This window comes from Nicotiana attenuata, unplaced genomic scaffold (assembly GCF_001879085.1).
Source record: "Nicotiana attenuata strain UT unplaced genomic scaffold, NIATTr2, whole genome shotgun sequence".
In the NCBI taxonomy this organism is placed as follows: Eukaryota; Viridiplantae; Streptophyta; class Magnoliopsida; order Solanales; family Solanaceae; genus Nicotiana; species Nicotiana attenuata.
Genome location: NW_017671039.1, coordinates 201021 through 216388, shown reverse-complemented (window position 1 = coordinate 216388; position 15368 = coordinate 201021). Strand labels below are relative to the sequence as shown.

The 15368-nt window shown below is 33.5% G+C and overlaps 1 protein-coding gene across 1 annotated transcript; it reads right to left on the bottom strand.

Annotated features, from left to right (window-relative positions):
• Positions 1–2056: 2056 nt before the first annotated feature.
• On the bottom strand, positions 2057–7417 carry LOC109205450 (serine/threonine-protein kinase At3g07070-like). The gene is made up of 5 exons (XM_019368160.1): positions 6838–7417; positions 6524–6720; positions 5486–5675; positions 3711–4102; positions 2057–2577 (listed from the first exon to the last, which is right to left on the bottom strand). The coding sequence occupies exons 1-5, from the start codon at positions 7043–7045 to the stop codon at positions 2224–2226; spliced, it is 1341 nt and encodes a 446-aa protein (XP_019223705.1). The 5' UTR covers positions 7046–7417; the 3' UTR covers positions 2057–2223.
• Between the last annotated feature and the right edge of the window lie 7951 nt (positions 7418–15368).

Sequence of the window (15368 nt, the reverse complement as noted above, 5' to 3'; positions counted from 1 at the left end):
GGGCTTTCTTCGCAAATGTGATCAAGCCCTCGCAATTGCCAAGCCTGTTGGGCTCGCAATTGCGAGATCAGAGCCTGCAACACAGCTGAACCTGCAACAGTCATTCCTCGAAGTCCAATTTCACTCCGTGGCCTATCCAAAACTCACCCGAGCTCTCGGGGCTCCAAACTAAACATGTAAGCAAATCTAAAAATATCATACGGACTTGCTCGTGCGATCAAATCATCAAAATAACATCAACAACTATGAATAAATCCTCAAATTCATGAAATCACTCAAGAACATCAAAATTACTATTTTCTCAACTATAGGTCCGTTTTATACCAAATCAATTCTGATCTTTACCACATTTTACAGATTCAACTTAATTATTATTTTAAACTTGTATCGGGCTCCGGAACCAAGATACGGGCCTGATACCATTAAGAAAATGCATCAATTCACTTCTAAAAACCTTTATATTTTCCAGCAAACAATTTTCTTTAAAAACTCATTTCTCGGGCTTGGGACCTCGGAATTTGATTCCCGGCATGCGCCCAAGTCCCATATTTTACTATGGAGCCTACGAGACCGTTGGAACACGGGTCCGGGTCTGCTTACCAAGAATGTTGACCAAAGTCAACTTTAATCAATTTAAAAGCCAATTTCCTTATTTTACTTAGATTTCACATAAAAGCTTTCCGGAAACGCGCCCGGACTGCGCACGCAAATCGAGGTGAGACAAAAAAGAGTTTTTTAAAGCCTCGAAAAATAGAATTTACTTTCAAAACGAGTGATGACCCAGGTCATCACAATCTCTCGGTTCGAGAATCACAATAAGAGGATCGAATTATTTTTTGTAACGTTTTTTTCAAATTCGATAAATATTGATCGATCGAATATTCCATTATGGTATTCAAACATTTGAACCTATTCAAAATTAGTGTTTAACGCTTGAAGCTCAAATACAGTCATTGGGATTGACAAATCAGCATCCACGTCAGAATTTTAGTGACACATCATTAGTCGATATCTATTTGGCTATTCAACCTTTCGGTTACGTAGCCATCGCTAAAATAAGTAAACTGTTGTTAAGTTATACCCAACATTTAAAATATGTCAGGTTTGTGAATTAATGAAATTCATTTATATTTTAGCGAATTAATGCTGACTTTGATTTCGTAAATATTTCATTGACTTTTTGAAACACATTCGTGATGAACATGACTTAAGTTTTCTAAAATTCCACCGACTTAAACAACATGACATAGGTGCTCCTCGAATAACTTCTAGAAATAATATATATTGTGTTTTTTTTTTTCCTTTCATTTCGAAATTTCTCCTATTGTTTTATTGAATTAATTTACTAGAAACTGCAAAAATGGTTGAAATGGTACATTTTTCTTGTTCTTTCAATCGATCTATCTATACAAATTTTCCTTGTTTCCTTAGTAAAATGGTTGTAATAAAACTGTCCCTTTGTAATACGCCATCACATATGAAATATCTGAATTACTGTTCTTGCTTTATTTTCCTTAAGAATTTAACAATTTCTAGCACTTGATTCTCATTCCATCACTTAATTAGTCATTTCTATGGAGTACTGAAGCCACAAAAATCACATCAAACAAACTTCAATCCAACATCTGTTTGATGTTTGAAATATTGAAATTAAAAAAAAATTAAATATATACATATATATATAAAATAATAAAAAAATATCGAAGAACAAGAAGATCAACCAAACGGGTACACGTAATAGAATGGTAAAGGTTCTTCTAGTCCTAACCAGAGGTTTTAAGTTCGAGACTTAAAAGAGAAGTCTTCCTTGGTAAGGAGCGCTAAACCCCCCATAGTAACTTTCTACGAAGCTAATTCAAATTCATCGAACCAGTGAGTTCCTGATATCAGATGATTAACTCAAAAATAAAAGAACTAGAACATCAGTCGCGAAAACACCCTTTAATAAGGGGCATCATCCGACACCATTGACGGATGTATGTGCCTGTATAATATATATATATATATATATATATATATATATGAAGAAAACTAATAATTATATATACAACAAATAACTCCGCCTGAAAATAATATCAAGTAAATATCAATTTTGAGATATGAAGTAATGACTTAAGACCACTATATAGTCTCAGACTCAAACTCACTTACAAGTCAAATTTATGACAATAAACTGACATTGTTTTAACGCAAAATTTTACATAAGCCAACTATATAAAGATGCTATGGTAATCTTTCATTTTGAGTTCTTGAATTTGAACCCCATTCTATGGCTTCTGCAACTGCTCTTTGGCGTTCTTTTGCAGATGTTTTAATTTCTTCATTATCAGCTGAAACTTGATCAGGTAATGGATCAGGAGATATTGACGAAACGAATCCGTTATCGGATGACTCAGCCCAAAGGAAACTGAGAGCAGTGACAACATCATTGATCAGTGGACGTACTGCTGGATCTTCTTGTAGGCACATTGCAGCAATAGCAACTGCTTGATTAAAACTTCTTTTTGGGAAGTCTCCTTTTAGAAGTGGATCTGCTAGCTCTGTGTATCTACTTGTGTCTTTGAAAATCGGCTCCGCCTGAAAAATTAGAGAGACAGATGTATAATTCATGTATAGTCTATGTATACCGGCTAAAAAAGTAAACATAAATACGACCGGTTGTTTGTGTAAAGATCCCAAAATTAGATGAAACTCACGATGTAGCTAGGATACCATGGGATTATGGTAACAAAATCACTTAAACATAAAATGTAAAAGGATTTAAGTTATATATAATAACAGTACAAGGAAGGGCAAAATAAACAATTGCTCAATCAGCCAAACCTAACTGCATTCGCTAGCGAAAAAGTAATAAAATGTGTATATTATATGTATGATATACACATGTATACAAAAAATATATATTTGTTGGTCATTACTTTTGGGAACGGTTAAAAATATATATTTCTCTATAAAGAATGTATGCACTATTATTGTAATTTAATCGGCCAAAGTAGGTTATTATTCTGTTTTTAGGCTACTAAATATCTGGTTTGCATTAAAGAGTTGCAGTGTTTATTCTTATAGGTCAACTTATAATGTGTAAAAAACTTTTTAGTATTATAACTTTTTAGTATTATATTGTTAGTGCACAAAACATAAACTCTTAAAGATATTTACACACTTAATTATAAGATATTTATAGATAAGTTTTAATCAATAACCAGGTAAAAATATAACTAACCTACTATTAAAGGTTAAATTGCATCATTATTATAAAGAAAATCATTGTACTGTCAGTATATATATAAGTTAAACTCCTTGTGCCAGAAGATCACTTAATCATGAAAATGCTTCTAAAGTTAAAATCTACATGTTGCTTAGACTCTTCATAAATAGTCGCACCCATTATTGGATCCTTAACAAATTATACTCTACTACTTTTGAAGGATCCGATACATATCCAGCGCGAATTTTTAAGAGTCCAAGCAACATAGGTTAAAAAGAGTAGAACGGTACACGAAGCATCTCGTGTTTATGCAGGGCCGGGGGAAAGGCCCCATCCCAAAGGATATAATGTAGACAGCCTACCCTGATTCAAGCATCAGTGGCCAATTCCACAGCTCGAACCCGTGACCTATAGGTCACACGGAGACAACTTTATTGTTACTCCAAGGTCATACGGAGACAACATAGGTTAAAATACAGGAAGAGGGAAATGTTTCACTTACCCAAGCAACTAAAATCTGATCATGCCCATTCTTTGTAGTATCAACAGCTCTTTTTCCTGTAATTAGCTCCAATAAAACAACACCAAAGCTATAGACATCAGATTTGACAGTAAGTTGTCCTGTTCTTTGATATTCTGGAGCACAATAACCATAAGTTCCCATAACTCTGGAAGAAACATGGGAATTATCACCCATTGGTCCAAGTTTGGCTAAACCAAAGTCTGATAATTTTGCATTAAACTCTTTATCCAGCAAGATATTTGAGGACTTCAAATCACGGTAAATAACTGGTGGATTGGCTTTATGATGTAAATATTCAAGACCCTTTGCTGCATTTAATGCTATTTTCATCCTTGTGAACCAATCCAGTGGAGTTCGATCTGGTGGAAGATCTAAAGAAATAATTCCATATTAGTTTAATATTTTTCATGTATTGCAATAACACAAACAACAAATTCAGTGTAATTTCATAAGTGGGGTTTGGGGAGGGTCCTGTGTGTTAGGATCGAAATAATCAGGTGTCATGCGGAAGCTAGTAAAGCAAATCTTGAATTATGATAAATCACACAACAAAAGAGAAATATACCAATAGAGACACAAACATTTAACGTGGTTCGGTCAATTGACTTACGTCCACAGATGGAGATGAGCAACCTACTATATAAATGAGAGTACAAATATCGAGAGAACAACCTCACGAAGAGGCAAACACAAGTGACACACTAACACTTGTCTCGTAAAGTTCTCTCCCTAAACAAGACTCTCAAACCCCATATGGCTACATTGTGGATGCTACTGAATGAGAATGAAGGATCCTTAATTTATAGAAATCCAAACCTTTTCCTACACGAAAAGGGACAAATATGGGAGATTTATAATTTTCTACTAGAAGAAGGAAAACTCAATTATGATAAATGTGTTGTCATTTCCTTCAAGAGATAGGACAAATATGGTAAAAAAATTAGGATAACACCTAGCAACGTGTACGCAAACTTTACCCCTACCTTGTGAAGGTAGAGAGACTGTTTTCGATAGACCCTCGGCTCAAGGAACAGTGGAAAAAAAGCAACAAATAATAGTAACCACAAGGTAATAAGATAACAGGAGCAAATTGCATCAGTAAAAAGAGTTATATATATGACAAATTGGATATTAAGTTCATTATTTTCAATCTTTTCTTTTTGTATGATTGTGGAGGACAAAGAATCGATTTAACTTAGATACACCGGCAATGTAAAGATTATTTATATTATTAGTGTATTGTTACATGTTATAGCATGACAACTGCTTTATTTTTCAGGCTACCGATTCCTTTTTTCATGAAAAGTTACTTGCAGCTATCTTTTAAGTGATCTTATTATAAAAAAATCTTTTGGTGCCGATATGTATAAGTTAACATCTCTTTTACACATTCATAGACCATAGGTAACTTAAAAGATAATTATAATTAACAACTCATAAAAAAGAGATTAAAAACGTGGAAAATAAGGCAAGTAATGCAGCAACAATAACAACAAACCCAGTGTAATCCCATAAGAAAATTAAAAAGGACAGCTCAGTGCACAAAATATTTGGCATTCACGCAGGGTCTGGGAAAGGGTCCCACCCCAAATGTTGTGATGTAGACAGCCTACCCTAATGCAAACAGTAATGATTGCTTCTACGACTCGAACTTGTGACCTATAGGTCAAACGGAGACAATTTTACCGTTCCTCCAAGGTTCCCCTCGTAATGCAAGAAAACTAGGGTAGAAAAATAAGAAGAAAAGAAATTACCAAATAGATGATCCTCTAATGCTCCCAATGGCATATACTCATACACCAGAAGTCTTTGATCTCCATCAGCACAATATCCAATCAAATTTACAAGATTTGTATCGTGCAAAAGACTCAACATCAATACCTCTACAAGGAATTCTCTGTTTCCTTGTAATCCATTACGGTCAAGCTGCTTTACTGCTACAGCCTGAAAGATAAGTCTCAGATTAGAACTTGTTTTAAATCAACGATCGATGCAAAATTGACGACTCAGCTATTCAAGTTAGGTAAAACACATGTCCTCATTTTTTCTTAAGTTATATACGCCGATATTATAAAAAAGTTTATATTGTAAGTGCAAGTTAAATGGTTATAGGAAATCTGACTTCCTTTAATGAGTTATCTGTAATTATAGGTCTATTTAACCTGATAGTATATAAAATTTAGCTGTAATTTTGCCATGTGACCAAGAGGTCACGTGTTCGAGCCGTGGAAACAGCCTCTTGCAGAAATGCAGGGTAAGACTGCGTACGAAGACCCTTGTGGTCTGGCCCATCCCCGGACCCGCGCATAGCGGGAGCTTAGTGCACCGGGCTGCTCTTTTTTTATATATAAAATTTATGCAAACTGTTAGTGTGCAAAACTTAAACTCTTTTTTTTTACTACCTCCGGTTTTGATGCATCTTGTGATTGAGAAATCTCTATTGGCACAAGCTAATTTGAGAATCAAAGCCGATGTTGATATACGAATTATTATAGAGAATTCATAGTTAGAAAAAAAAAACTAGTACAATTTCAGGGTCAAATCATTATAGAGCAATTTAAAGGGCAGCTCAGTGCACGAAACATTCCGCGTTCACTCAGGGTACGGGGAATGGCTGCACCTCAAGGGGTATGATATAGACAGCCTATCCCTGGTGTAAGTATCAGTGGCTGATTCCACGGCTCGAACTAGTGACCTATAGGTCACATGGAGACAACTTTACCGTTACTCCAAGGTTCCTTTCATTATACAGAGCAATTTATAGCAGAGAATTTTTAAAAAATTTGAAGTACCTGGCCAGTTTTGTCAAGGCGGCCCTTATAAACACGTCCAAATCCACCTTCACCTATCAGATATTCTTGGCGGAAATTCTTTGTAGCTGTTGCCAATTCCCTATAAGTGAAAGTTTGAGCTGCAATATTTTTGTTCTCTTCATCGTTCTTAGATGAATTTTGGTGCCTGGTTTCTGCTGGAACATTTCTTATTTTTTCTGAAAATTGGAAAGATATGATTTATTAAGAAATGAAAACATCTCACTAAAATATTTCTATTAGCTGGTGCTATGCGAAAATTGAACATATCAAATTTAAATCTTGAATCAGGTTACCTGGCTGCGATGACTGTGGTCGTTGCGGCGGGTGAGAATGTGGCTTATTATGATGCGTCTTTGCCTTAGACGACCAAGGCTGTGCTTGTTGTGGCGAAAGGTTTTCTCTATGAGGATGAACAGCAGTTGTTGATGTTTCTTTTCTTTTTGTACATTTCCTTTTGGATGTTGTACTCTCATTCGACGAAAAACATGAAAAACAAATCATGTCTTTTTATTCTTTAAATAAAAATCCCAGAATGGCTTCAAATTCTCAACCAAAAAAAATGAACAAAACAAAAAAACAAGCAAATTCTTCAATCTTGAAAAGGTTGCTTGCTATAAAAGTTTCATCTTTATAGCATCGAACCTTAAAAAAAATTATTCAGATTATGTGAAAGAAAAAACACGGGTCTTGTAAATATATGCAGAGACCCAAGAATGCAATTAATGAAGAAACGTATCTATAAATATGTATTTAGCTAATTAAATTTTATTGAATGAATTGATTTTAATTTCTGAATAAGCCATTTTTGTATAGCTGGAGACAGAGAGAGGAAAGTTGATGGGGGCATGTTTTTGTTTTTTTTTATTTTCTTATGATTTTTTCCGTGGAAAATGGGAATATAATGGAAGGGAGGATTTGGAGGAATGTTTGGTAGAGATGTGTGAGAGAGATACGTGAGAAGTGGGAACCAATTTAGTAATACCCTATCCGTTCACATTTACTTGTCATGTTTCGCTTCTCAAAATTCAATTTAATTAATCTTTGAGGCTAAATTACTTGTCATTTTTATATTACGGTGGCACTTACTATTATTGTTATTGCTTGCCCGTCTATTTTCTGTCTCTTATGATGCTGATATTTTTTTTCTGGTTTCTGTTACTGTTACGGATCTATTGTCTATTTTCGTCTTCTTGAGCCGAGGGTCTTTCGAAAACAGCCTCTCTACTCCCCGGGATAGGGGCAAGGTCTGTATACACTCTACCCTCCCCATACCTCACTTGTGGGATTTTACTGGATTGTTGTTGTTGTTGTTGTTGTTTGAAGCTAAATTAAATTAGATTATCTCAATATTTTAAAATTTAAATTTAAATATTCGGAAACTATACGAAACGTGCTATAATTTACAATTCTTCTCATATTAACATGGTGCGAAAATACATGTTAAAATGTTGGTCAAAATTTATTTAATTTAACTCTCTAGAAGCGAAACATGACAGTTCAATGGGAATAAAGGAAGTATTAATTACGTACCTATAAATACATAGACAGTAGCATTCACAAGATTTTGTAGAAATGGCGTCAATTAATCGTGAATTATGAGAATCAGTTAGTAAATGGGATTTGATTTAGGACTGTTGGTTTGAATCTCTACTTATTATCTTAAATTGGTATTTACTTTTATTTTTTGTATGTAGTGTCGTATTGTGTATGAATATATTATATATATTTTTTTTGGAAAAATATTATTTTGTTATACATATATACAAGATTTTTTTGCAAAGTGACACCTTTTACAAAGTAGTGCGTATTCCGTCACACAAAAATTCCAAAAGTAGAGGAAAAAGATATTGAGTTGATACTCACTCAATACTTATCTAATTTTTTTAATAATAGCCTATATAAATCTACTAAATTTGATGAAAAGCGGTGAGTGTTTATGCACCTATAATACTCCATGTAGATCCGTCATTACAATACTTCACCATTCCAAAAGAATGGTAGGTTCAAAGCAAGAGATTTAATTTATCTAAATTTCGTGTAAATTAATTAGAATGAACATACATATCAAGAAACTATACAAAAATAATACTATAAATCAGAATATTCTAATAATGAACAACTCAAAGGAAATTTAAAGACAAATAAATTGCCAATATTGCGTAAACTGGAACATTTAAAAGAACGCTTTAAGTACATAGGCAGAGGTGCTCGGCACATTCTATTACACATGAGTAGCTGTTTCAAAGGAAAAATCTTTAAAAAAAAAATAAGAAGAAATTAACATATATAGAAGGGGCCTTCAACCACAGACAAGATTGTCTGCAAAGTCAAATTTTTTTCTTTTATAGCTTTACATATATGATACATATCATTAGTGGCAAATCCACGATAGAGTCCGTGTTTTTTTTTTTCTGTGTTAATTTTTGTTTTTTACGCGCACATATATAATTCGAATTAAATGTTATCGATTCTAATAGTCTCTCAATACCATAAAGTTCGATCAAACATAAATTAAAAAGTTAAAAAAATAATAATAATAATAATAAGTCTTTTAGGAGAGCAAATAAAGATAAAGAAACAAGAACCCCATGATCAGAGGCGGATCCAGGATTTGAATTTTCTGGATTCAAACTCGAAATTGACCACATCGAGTCTAATTTACTGGGTTCAAAATCTATTTCTGCACTTAATTAGTTAGATTTTAACACATATACAGGGTCTAAGCCGAAGTTACTGGGTTCAGATAAACCCATAACTTCTTCATTGGCTCCGCCCCCTTCCCACGATGTCTCCAAATATCATCCAATTAAAAAATAAAATCAAATGTTATTAAAAAATTTAAGTTTCACTCCTTAATAATGTAAAAATTAAAGAATTAACTGTAATAGATAGTCTACAGATATCTAATATATGTATAATTTATATATAATATGTGAATAATATTGTACGATACACTATAAAGAGTAATGCTTCTATCATCCATGGCACCCAAAATTTAAGCAGCAATTTACGTCGAAATTTTTTTGTAAGTGCTTTTAATCGTCAGCAGCCAAAAGCATTACTAGATACACGTAGCCGTAGGGACGAAGGAATATCAAAGTAGCAATAGCATGAGTTTTAAGTCAAATCTAAAAGTCTGGAAATATTCTTTATTTTTGTTTACTTTACACTTTGGTAGATCAGCTCTACAATTTCTTTGAAAAATAGGAAAACCAATGAAATTTGGAAGATTTTATTTTGTGTCTCATACAACTGACACTAGTTGTATGAGGCAACATTTTTGTCTCACAATTTTGTGGACCCAGATTTCTGTGGACCCAGAAGTATAAAATTAGGGTCCACAAAATTTGTGAGACAAAAAGGAGTCTCATACAACTAGTATCAGTTGTATGAGACACAAAATAAAACTTCTAATCAAATTTTGATGATTATCAAAACATTCGCTCATGATAATCCTTGATATCCACTTTCTTGGATTTGGTGTATTGAAGAAAACAAAATGAAAAAGTCCAAAGCAATTCAACTAATATGCTATCTGGCAAAAACAAAGTGTCCTCTTCTTCTCCTACCACGCTCTGGATCTTAGAAACTAAATACATTGTACTTTTGTTATGAATTCAAAAGTTAATAATTATTAATCTATCATAGTTATTTTTATTATTCATTTATATTCTGTGCTAAAATAACTGAATTTAGGTGAATACGATTGTATTTGCCTCGAATGAACTGGGGCGGATCAAAAGAGAGAATATCATAGGACCAATGACATTAACATTAGAGCACAGTTAATAGTCATTTGACAAAGGTTGTGGTAAAGTGGTAAATATTCCTTTATCATTAACTAGAGGTATCGGGTTCAAACCCTGAATATGGAATCGCCTTTGTTACAGAACACTGTACCCTCAAATGTGGGACTTCTGAGTACTAATCCGTATTTTATTGGGCCTCAATGTGAATACTGAACACCGGGTGAAAAATCAATAATCTATAATTTTACTTTCTTCACGTACACTTAATAGATCTGCTGCACAATAATAATGGAAGTAGAATAGCGATCGAAACTATTTTATAAAGTTTTGGTGATTATCAAATCATATGCTCATAATGCTTTTTGGGTCAGCTTTCTTGGATTTTGTGTGTTAAAGAAAACACAAGGAAACGTCCAAAGCAATTCAAATCATGTTACATTCAAAAACTGTGTGTTCTCTTCTTCTCTTATTCACCCACGTTCCAGATATTTGCACTAATGAGATTAGAACCCGTGACCTCTTAGAGCAAAATCAAGCACATAATCAATTTACCAAAGAGACAATACGACCTCTAACTAACTAGAACTTGCCGCACAATATTTACAACAAATCAAATTTTTTATTTTTCACTATAACACACCGATAAATTGAAGTAAGCCAATACAATAATTAATTATGATTAAGTTTTATATATATATATATACTGAGATGTAAGACATAATTAAAGATTGATACGTACAGATTTAGATGAATAGTAATGTTAAATTGAGTGCTCCTAGAATTTGCCTCAAAATACATTAAATTCAACAAGTAAAGATTAATTATCAAAACACATTAAACTCAACAAGTTAAAAAATATCTTGCTATACAAGTCCATAGAAAGAAAATAAGGACGAAAACACAAAAGTCAATGAAGAGAAAAGAAGTTCAAAATGCTAGCTAACAATAGTGACGATAACAACAAAGTTAGTACGTAGTAACAAACTTTCATCAGTGAAGAAGACAAGTAGCATTAATGGCTAATCAAAATAGGTGATGAAACAACAATAAATAATAAGCGCCGTTACAAACTCTGATATTCACCTATGTATATCCTTAATTTCAAGCCTCCTTTTGCTAATCTTCTTTGTTCGAAGAGGCGGATCCAAAGCGAGTTCAATTGAGCTTATTGTTTTCAAATCGAACTATCTATGCATAAGAAGAGACTAAATCTTTTGTGCGTAAAGTTGGACTTATTGTTTTCAACTCGAACTATCTATGCATATGAAGAAAAAGTTCAATATAAAATTTATACAAGGTTCAATATAAATCCTGGAACCGGAATGGAACTGTTGACTCGGGGGCGGAAGGGGCTGTTGAAGCTTGAGAGTACCGGGTTCATCTGAACCCAATAATTTCGATACAGAGTATCAATTTATGAGTAAGAAATCTACTAAAATGGCAAGAAATAGTAGATTTGAATCCATAACTTAAAAAATATAATGATCTTGAACCCATAAAATTTAAATCCCGGATCCGTCTCTGAACTTACCGGTTTGATGTTGGATTCGGCCCGCTAGGAACTGCATGCTCACTAGCTTCAAATTGTCTAGAGGTATCACTAGAAGAAGATGATGAAGAAGATGTACGAGGATTTATGGGGATTTTTCTTGAGTTCAAGTTAATTGTAGCTGTAGCTAAAGAGGAATGATATGAATTTTGAGAGGAAGGTTTAAAGGAATCATTATCATGATCAGAAGAAGACTGAACAAAAATGAGGAAGAGGAAGAAAAGGGTGAAGAAGAAAATGAAAGAGTAACAGTTAAATGTGGAGATTTCAGATTTTCTCAATGTTGCCATGCAATAATTAATTAATTGAAGACAGCAGACAGGAAAGAGAGAAAGAGAGAAAACAAAAGACAGAAAGAAGGGGGGAAGAAGCTTTAGGTTGTTGAAATTAAAGTGGATGAAAGCTAGAAAAAGGAGAGATTTTGAAATGGGATACACATTTGCTTAGAGAATTGAAGAACAAAAAAGAACCTATCCAACATGCAGGGATTATATATTGAAGGTGCAAGATTGGGTTGAAATTGACTTTGGTGTCCCTTCTTCTTAATAAGCATTTATATCAATTATTAACTAAAGTGATCACCCTAATATATCTACTAAATTACATGGAGTGTTTTTTCTTTTGTACGTGGATATTATGGTATCTGGTCACCTAAAATGTAACTATTAGTAACGATCCATTATTAGCAAGATTGGTAACCTAAAATATAAGGCAAGTAACCTACAACAACATATTAAAATGCATTTAAAGTGTAAAAAATATATAAAGGATTTCGCTAGTGTACTTTAACTTATTTTAGGGGTTGCTAATCCTGCTTATTATAGATGGTTATGTGATTATATATCTTAGATAAAATTTCCTGTGTCCCCTCAATCATCAATAAGTTTTCTTTAACCGCCTCATATCATCCTTTTGGATTTTGCGACAAGATTTGTGTAGTCTATTTAGTCATTTGATTTCACTTATAAGAGAGAAAACGACTCATTGATTTAGGTATTAAATCAGAAGATGAGAAATAAAACAAGCAAGCCAACAGATGTAGATCTGCTGTTCAAATATTGACAATTAGTGTCTAAAATAGGGAAAGAAATTAAACCAACCAATAATGTTTTCCATGACAAAGATTTAGGACTCAGAAGTCAAAGAAAAAGACCATTGACAAGATTATGTAAATAGAGGATTGTGAAACGCACCAAAAAATCAGAAATATTATAATTAACAATTAAGACTATAACACACAACTTCTCATCTTTTTTTGTTTTGTTTTTGTTTAAGGTAACATTATATTCATTAGCACAAAGTTGGTACTGGTATCCAAGAGCAAAAAATGTACACATTACAGGGGGCTTTGTATCTTACAGGAAATCTAAAAAATTTACAAGTGTTTTTGCATCCTCTATATAGTTCTCTTTACACCAGAATTGGAAAGAAAAAAGAAGACAATTCAACTTAATTCTTTGTATGGAACTATTTTTTGCCCACTAATCTATAGATATGCAAGTGAACTTGGATTGTACTGGCAGTATTTGAATATCATGACCCACTAATCTTTACTTCAAGAAATGCTAAATAATCTCTCGATTCTAATCTTGGTGCCAACTTGACAAAAATATTTATCTTATACTTAGCCATTTTCCGGACTATTTATTTTATATCCATAACAAAGTAAAACGCGAGTAGATATGTAATTGCCAATAAGCATTAAACAAATTCCAACACCCCCGGGTGGGGCGGCGGGGTTGCAGGAGGCATATCTTAATCTAATTTGGTTGATGAGGTACAAATGAAAAAAATCTTAGTACTATTTTTAGGGCCTTTGCATGAAACCATAAAGCAAAATAATAATTGTACCTGTAGGATCAATATAAAGCTTTAGCACCTAGTTTTTGCTTTTTTCTTCTTTTCTTTTCTTTGTGGGGACTAGAGAGGGGCATGGGGCCAATAATGCAGAAATAGACGTAGATATTGGTCCCTATTTCATTTTCTTTTTCAATTAATCATTTGGTAATCAATGACCCACGCGCTGATCCGACTAATTTGCACTAGCTTTGCATAAGCCCATTATGTGGGAAGAGGTAAAACGCTCCCTGCTAAAGATTCTTCATTCTCATGGCTCGAAGCCGAGGTCTCCAATTACGGGTATTGGAGGAATTCCATCCTATCAGACCTCTTGGTACATTGCTTCCTAATTGAAACACTGATTTTGAGCTGCAGATTCTTTTTTTTCTTTTATTTTTCTGGATTTTTTGGAGCATCTTGATTCACATACATTTCTTTCTTTTAGTTCCGATCTTCAAAAGAAACATGAAGCAACAACCATCTCAAGAGGAATTGAATAAAAGTAACATATGCTTTTTCTCTTTTGTACTGTCAAATCTTGCATGCCTGTATGACTGATAAGTATTGACTGAGCTAACTAATCATGCATCATAAAAGTACCATCTGCCTTCATCTTCCATTCAAAGGCAGATTATCTTGTGGTCCTTTACTCCACAAAATTGATTATCGTTTATCTTGAGCACAATATATTGTTCAATGATTAGTCTCTAATATCAAGAAAAAGGAAACGAGACCAACTGCTATGCCACCCCATCAGAGACAATTTGAATCTGATTATATTACACCCCACCTGTTCTAAACTCAACTTAAACTAGAATCTTCGTAAAGTGAGCACATTTACAACAACAACATCAACAACAACAACTTAAACTAGAATCTTCGTAAACTGTATAACCCTGGTAATTAGGTCCTCCCAGAGAAAGTGAAAGTACAAAGTGGGAAAAAGTTACTTTATGTAAAGTGAAACACTACGAAATAGTGTGAATTAATTAGTGTATAACAAGAATTTTCTTTGAGACTTATCGTGTAAAGGTGGTAGGACACATCAGAAAGGTTATCCTCTGAGATTACTTTTGCTTTTCTACCCACTCTTATTACCTACCCTGGTCTTGTCCTTGTCTCCAATGTTTGCATCCATTGGTTTCCGTAATACTTTAGTGATTTGTGCAAAGTTGCAAACGTGCTAACAATTTTGTGATTTTATGAGCTGAAGATTCTCTAGCTTAAGTTCTGGGTCTAGCCAAGAGTTCAAATACAGAGTGCAACTTCCAGCTTGACAAACATTGACAAATATTGTAGATAACAGAACACTCCCAGTAATGCTCATACTCATTATCTAACAAAAACTTTAGCACAGTTTGAGACAAAGTGGATAAGTAGCAACCAGAGATGCTACTGAAATCAAAATGATGAGACTATAATTATATATAGCAGAAGCTTCCGAACTAGTAGTATTTAAAGTGTGTGATCAAATGGAAAAACTTTTTCCCAGTAGCTTGACTCACTCGTTGAGAAAAGAACATGTAAAACAGATAAAGGCAATAGTGCCTTCATTGAGCACTGAGGTTGGAATTCTAAAAGCATTGATTTGCTTTCTTTTTAATTTTTGTTTCTTATATATAATGGTTTTCAGACAGCTAAATAAGTTGGGATTAATCTTGAATGAATTTAAAAGTAAATCTGCAGA

Bases quoted from the DNA above. Each gene is read 5' to 3' on its own strand.
- LOC109205450 (XM_019368160.1), bottom strand. From the start codon at position 7,045: ATGATTTGTTTTTCATGTTTTTCGTCGAATGAGAGTACAACATCCAAA. The intron at 6,721-6,837 runs GTAACCTGATTC...TCCAATTTTCAG, and splicing joins ACCACAGTCATCGCAGCCAG to AAAAAATAAGAAATGTTCCA. The intron at 5,676-6,523 runs GTACTTCAAATT...CTTATCTTTCAG, and splicing joins GCCTTGACAAAACTGGCCAG to GCTGTAGCAGTAAAGCAGCT.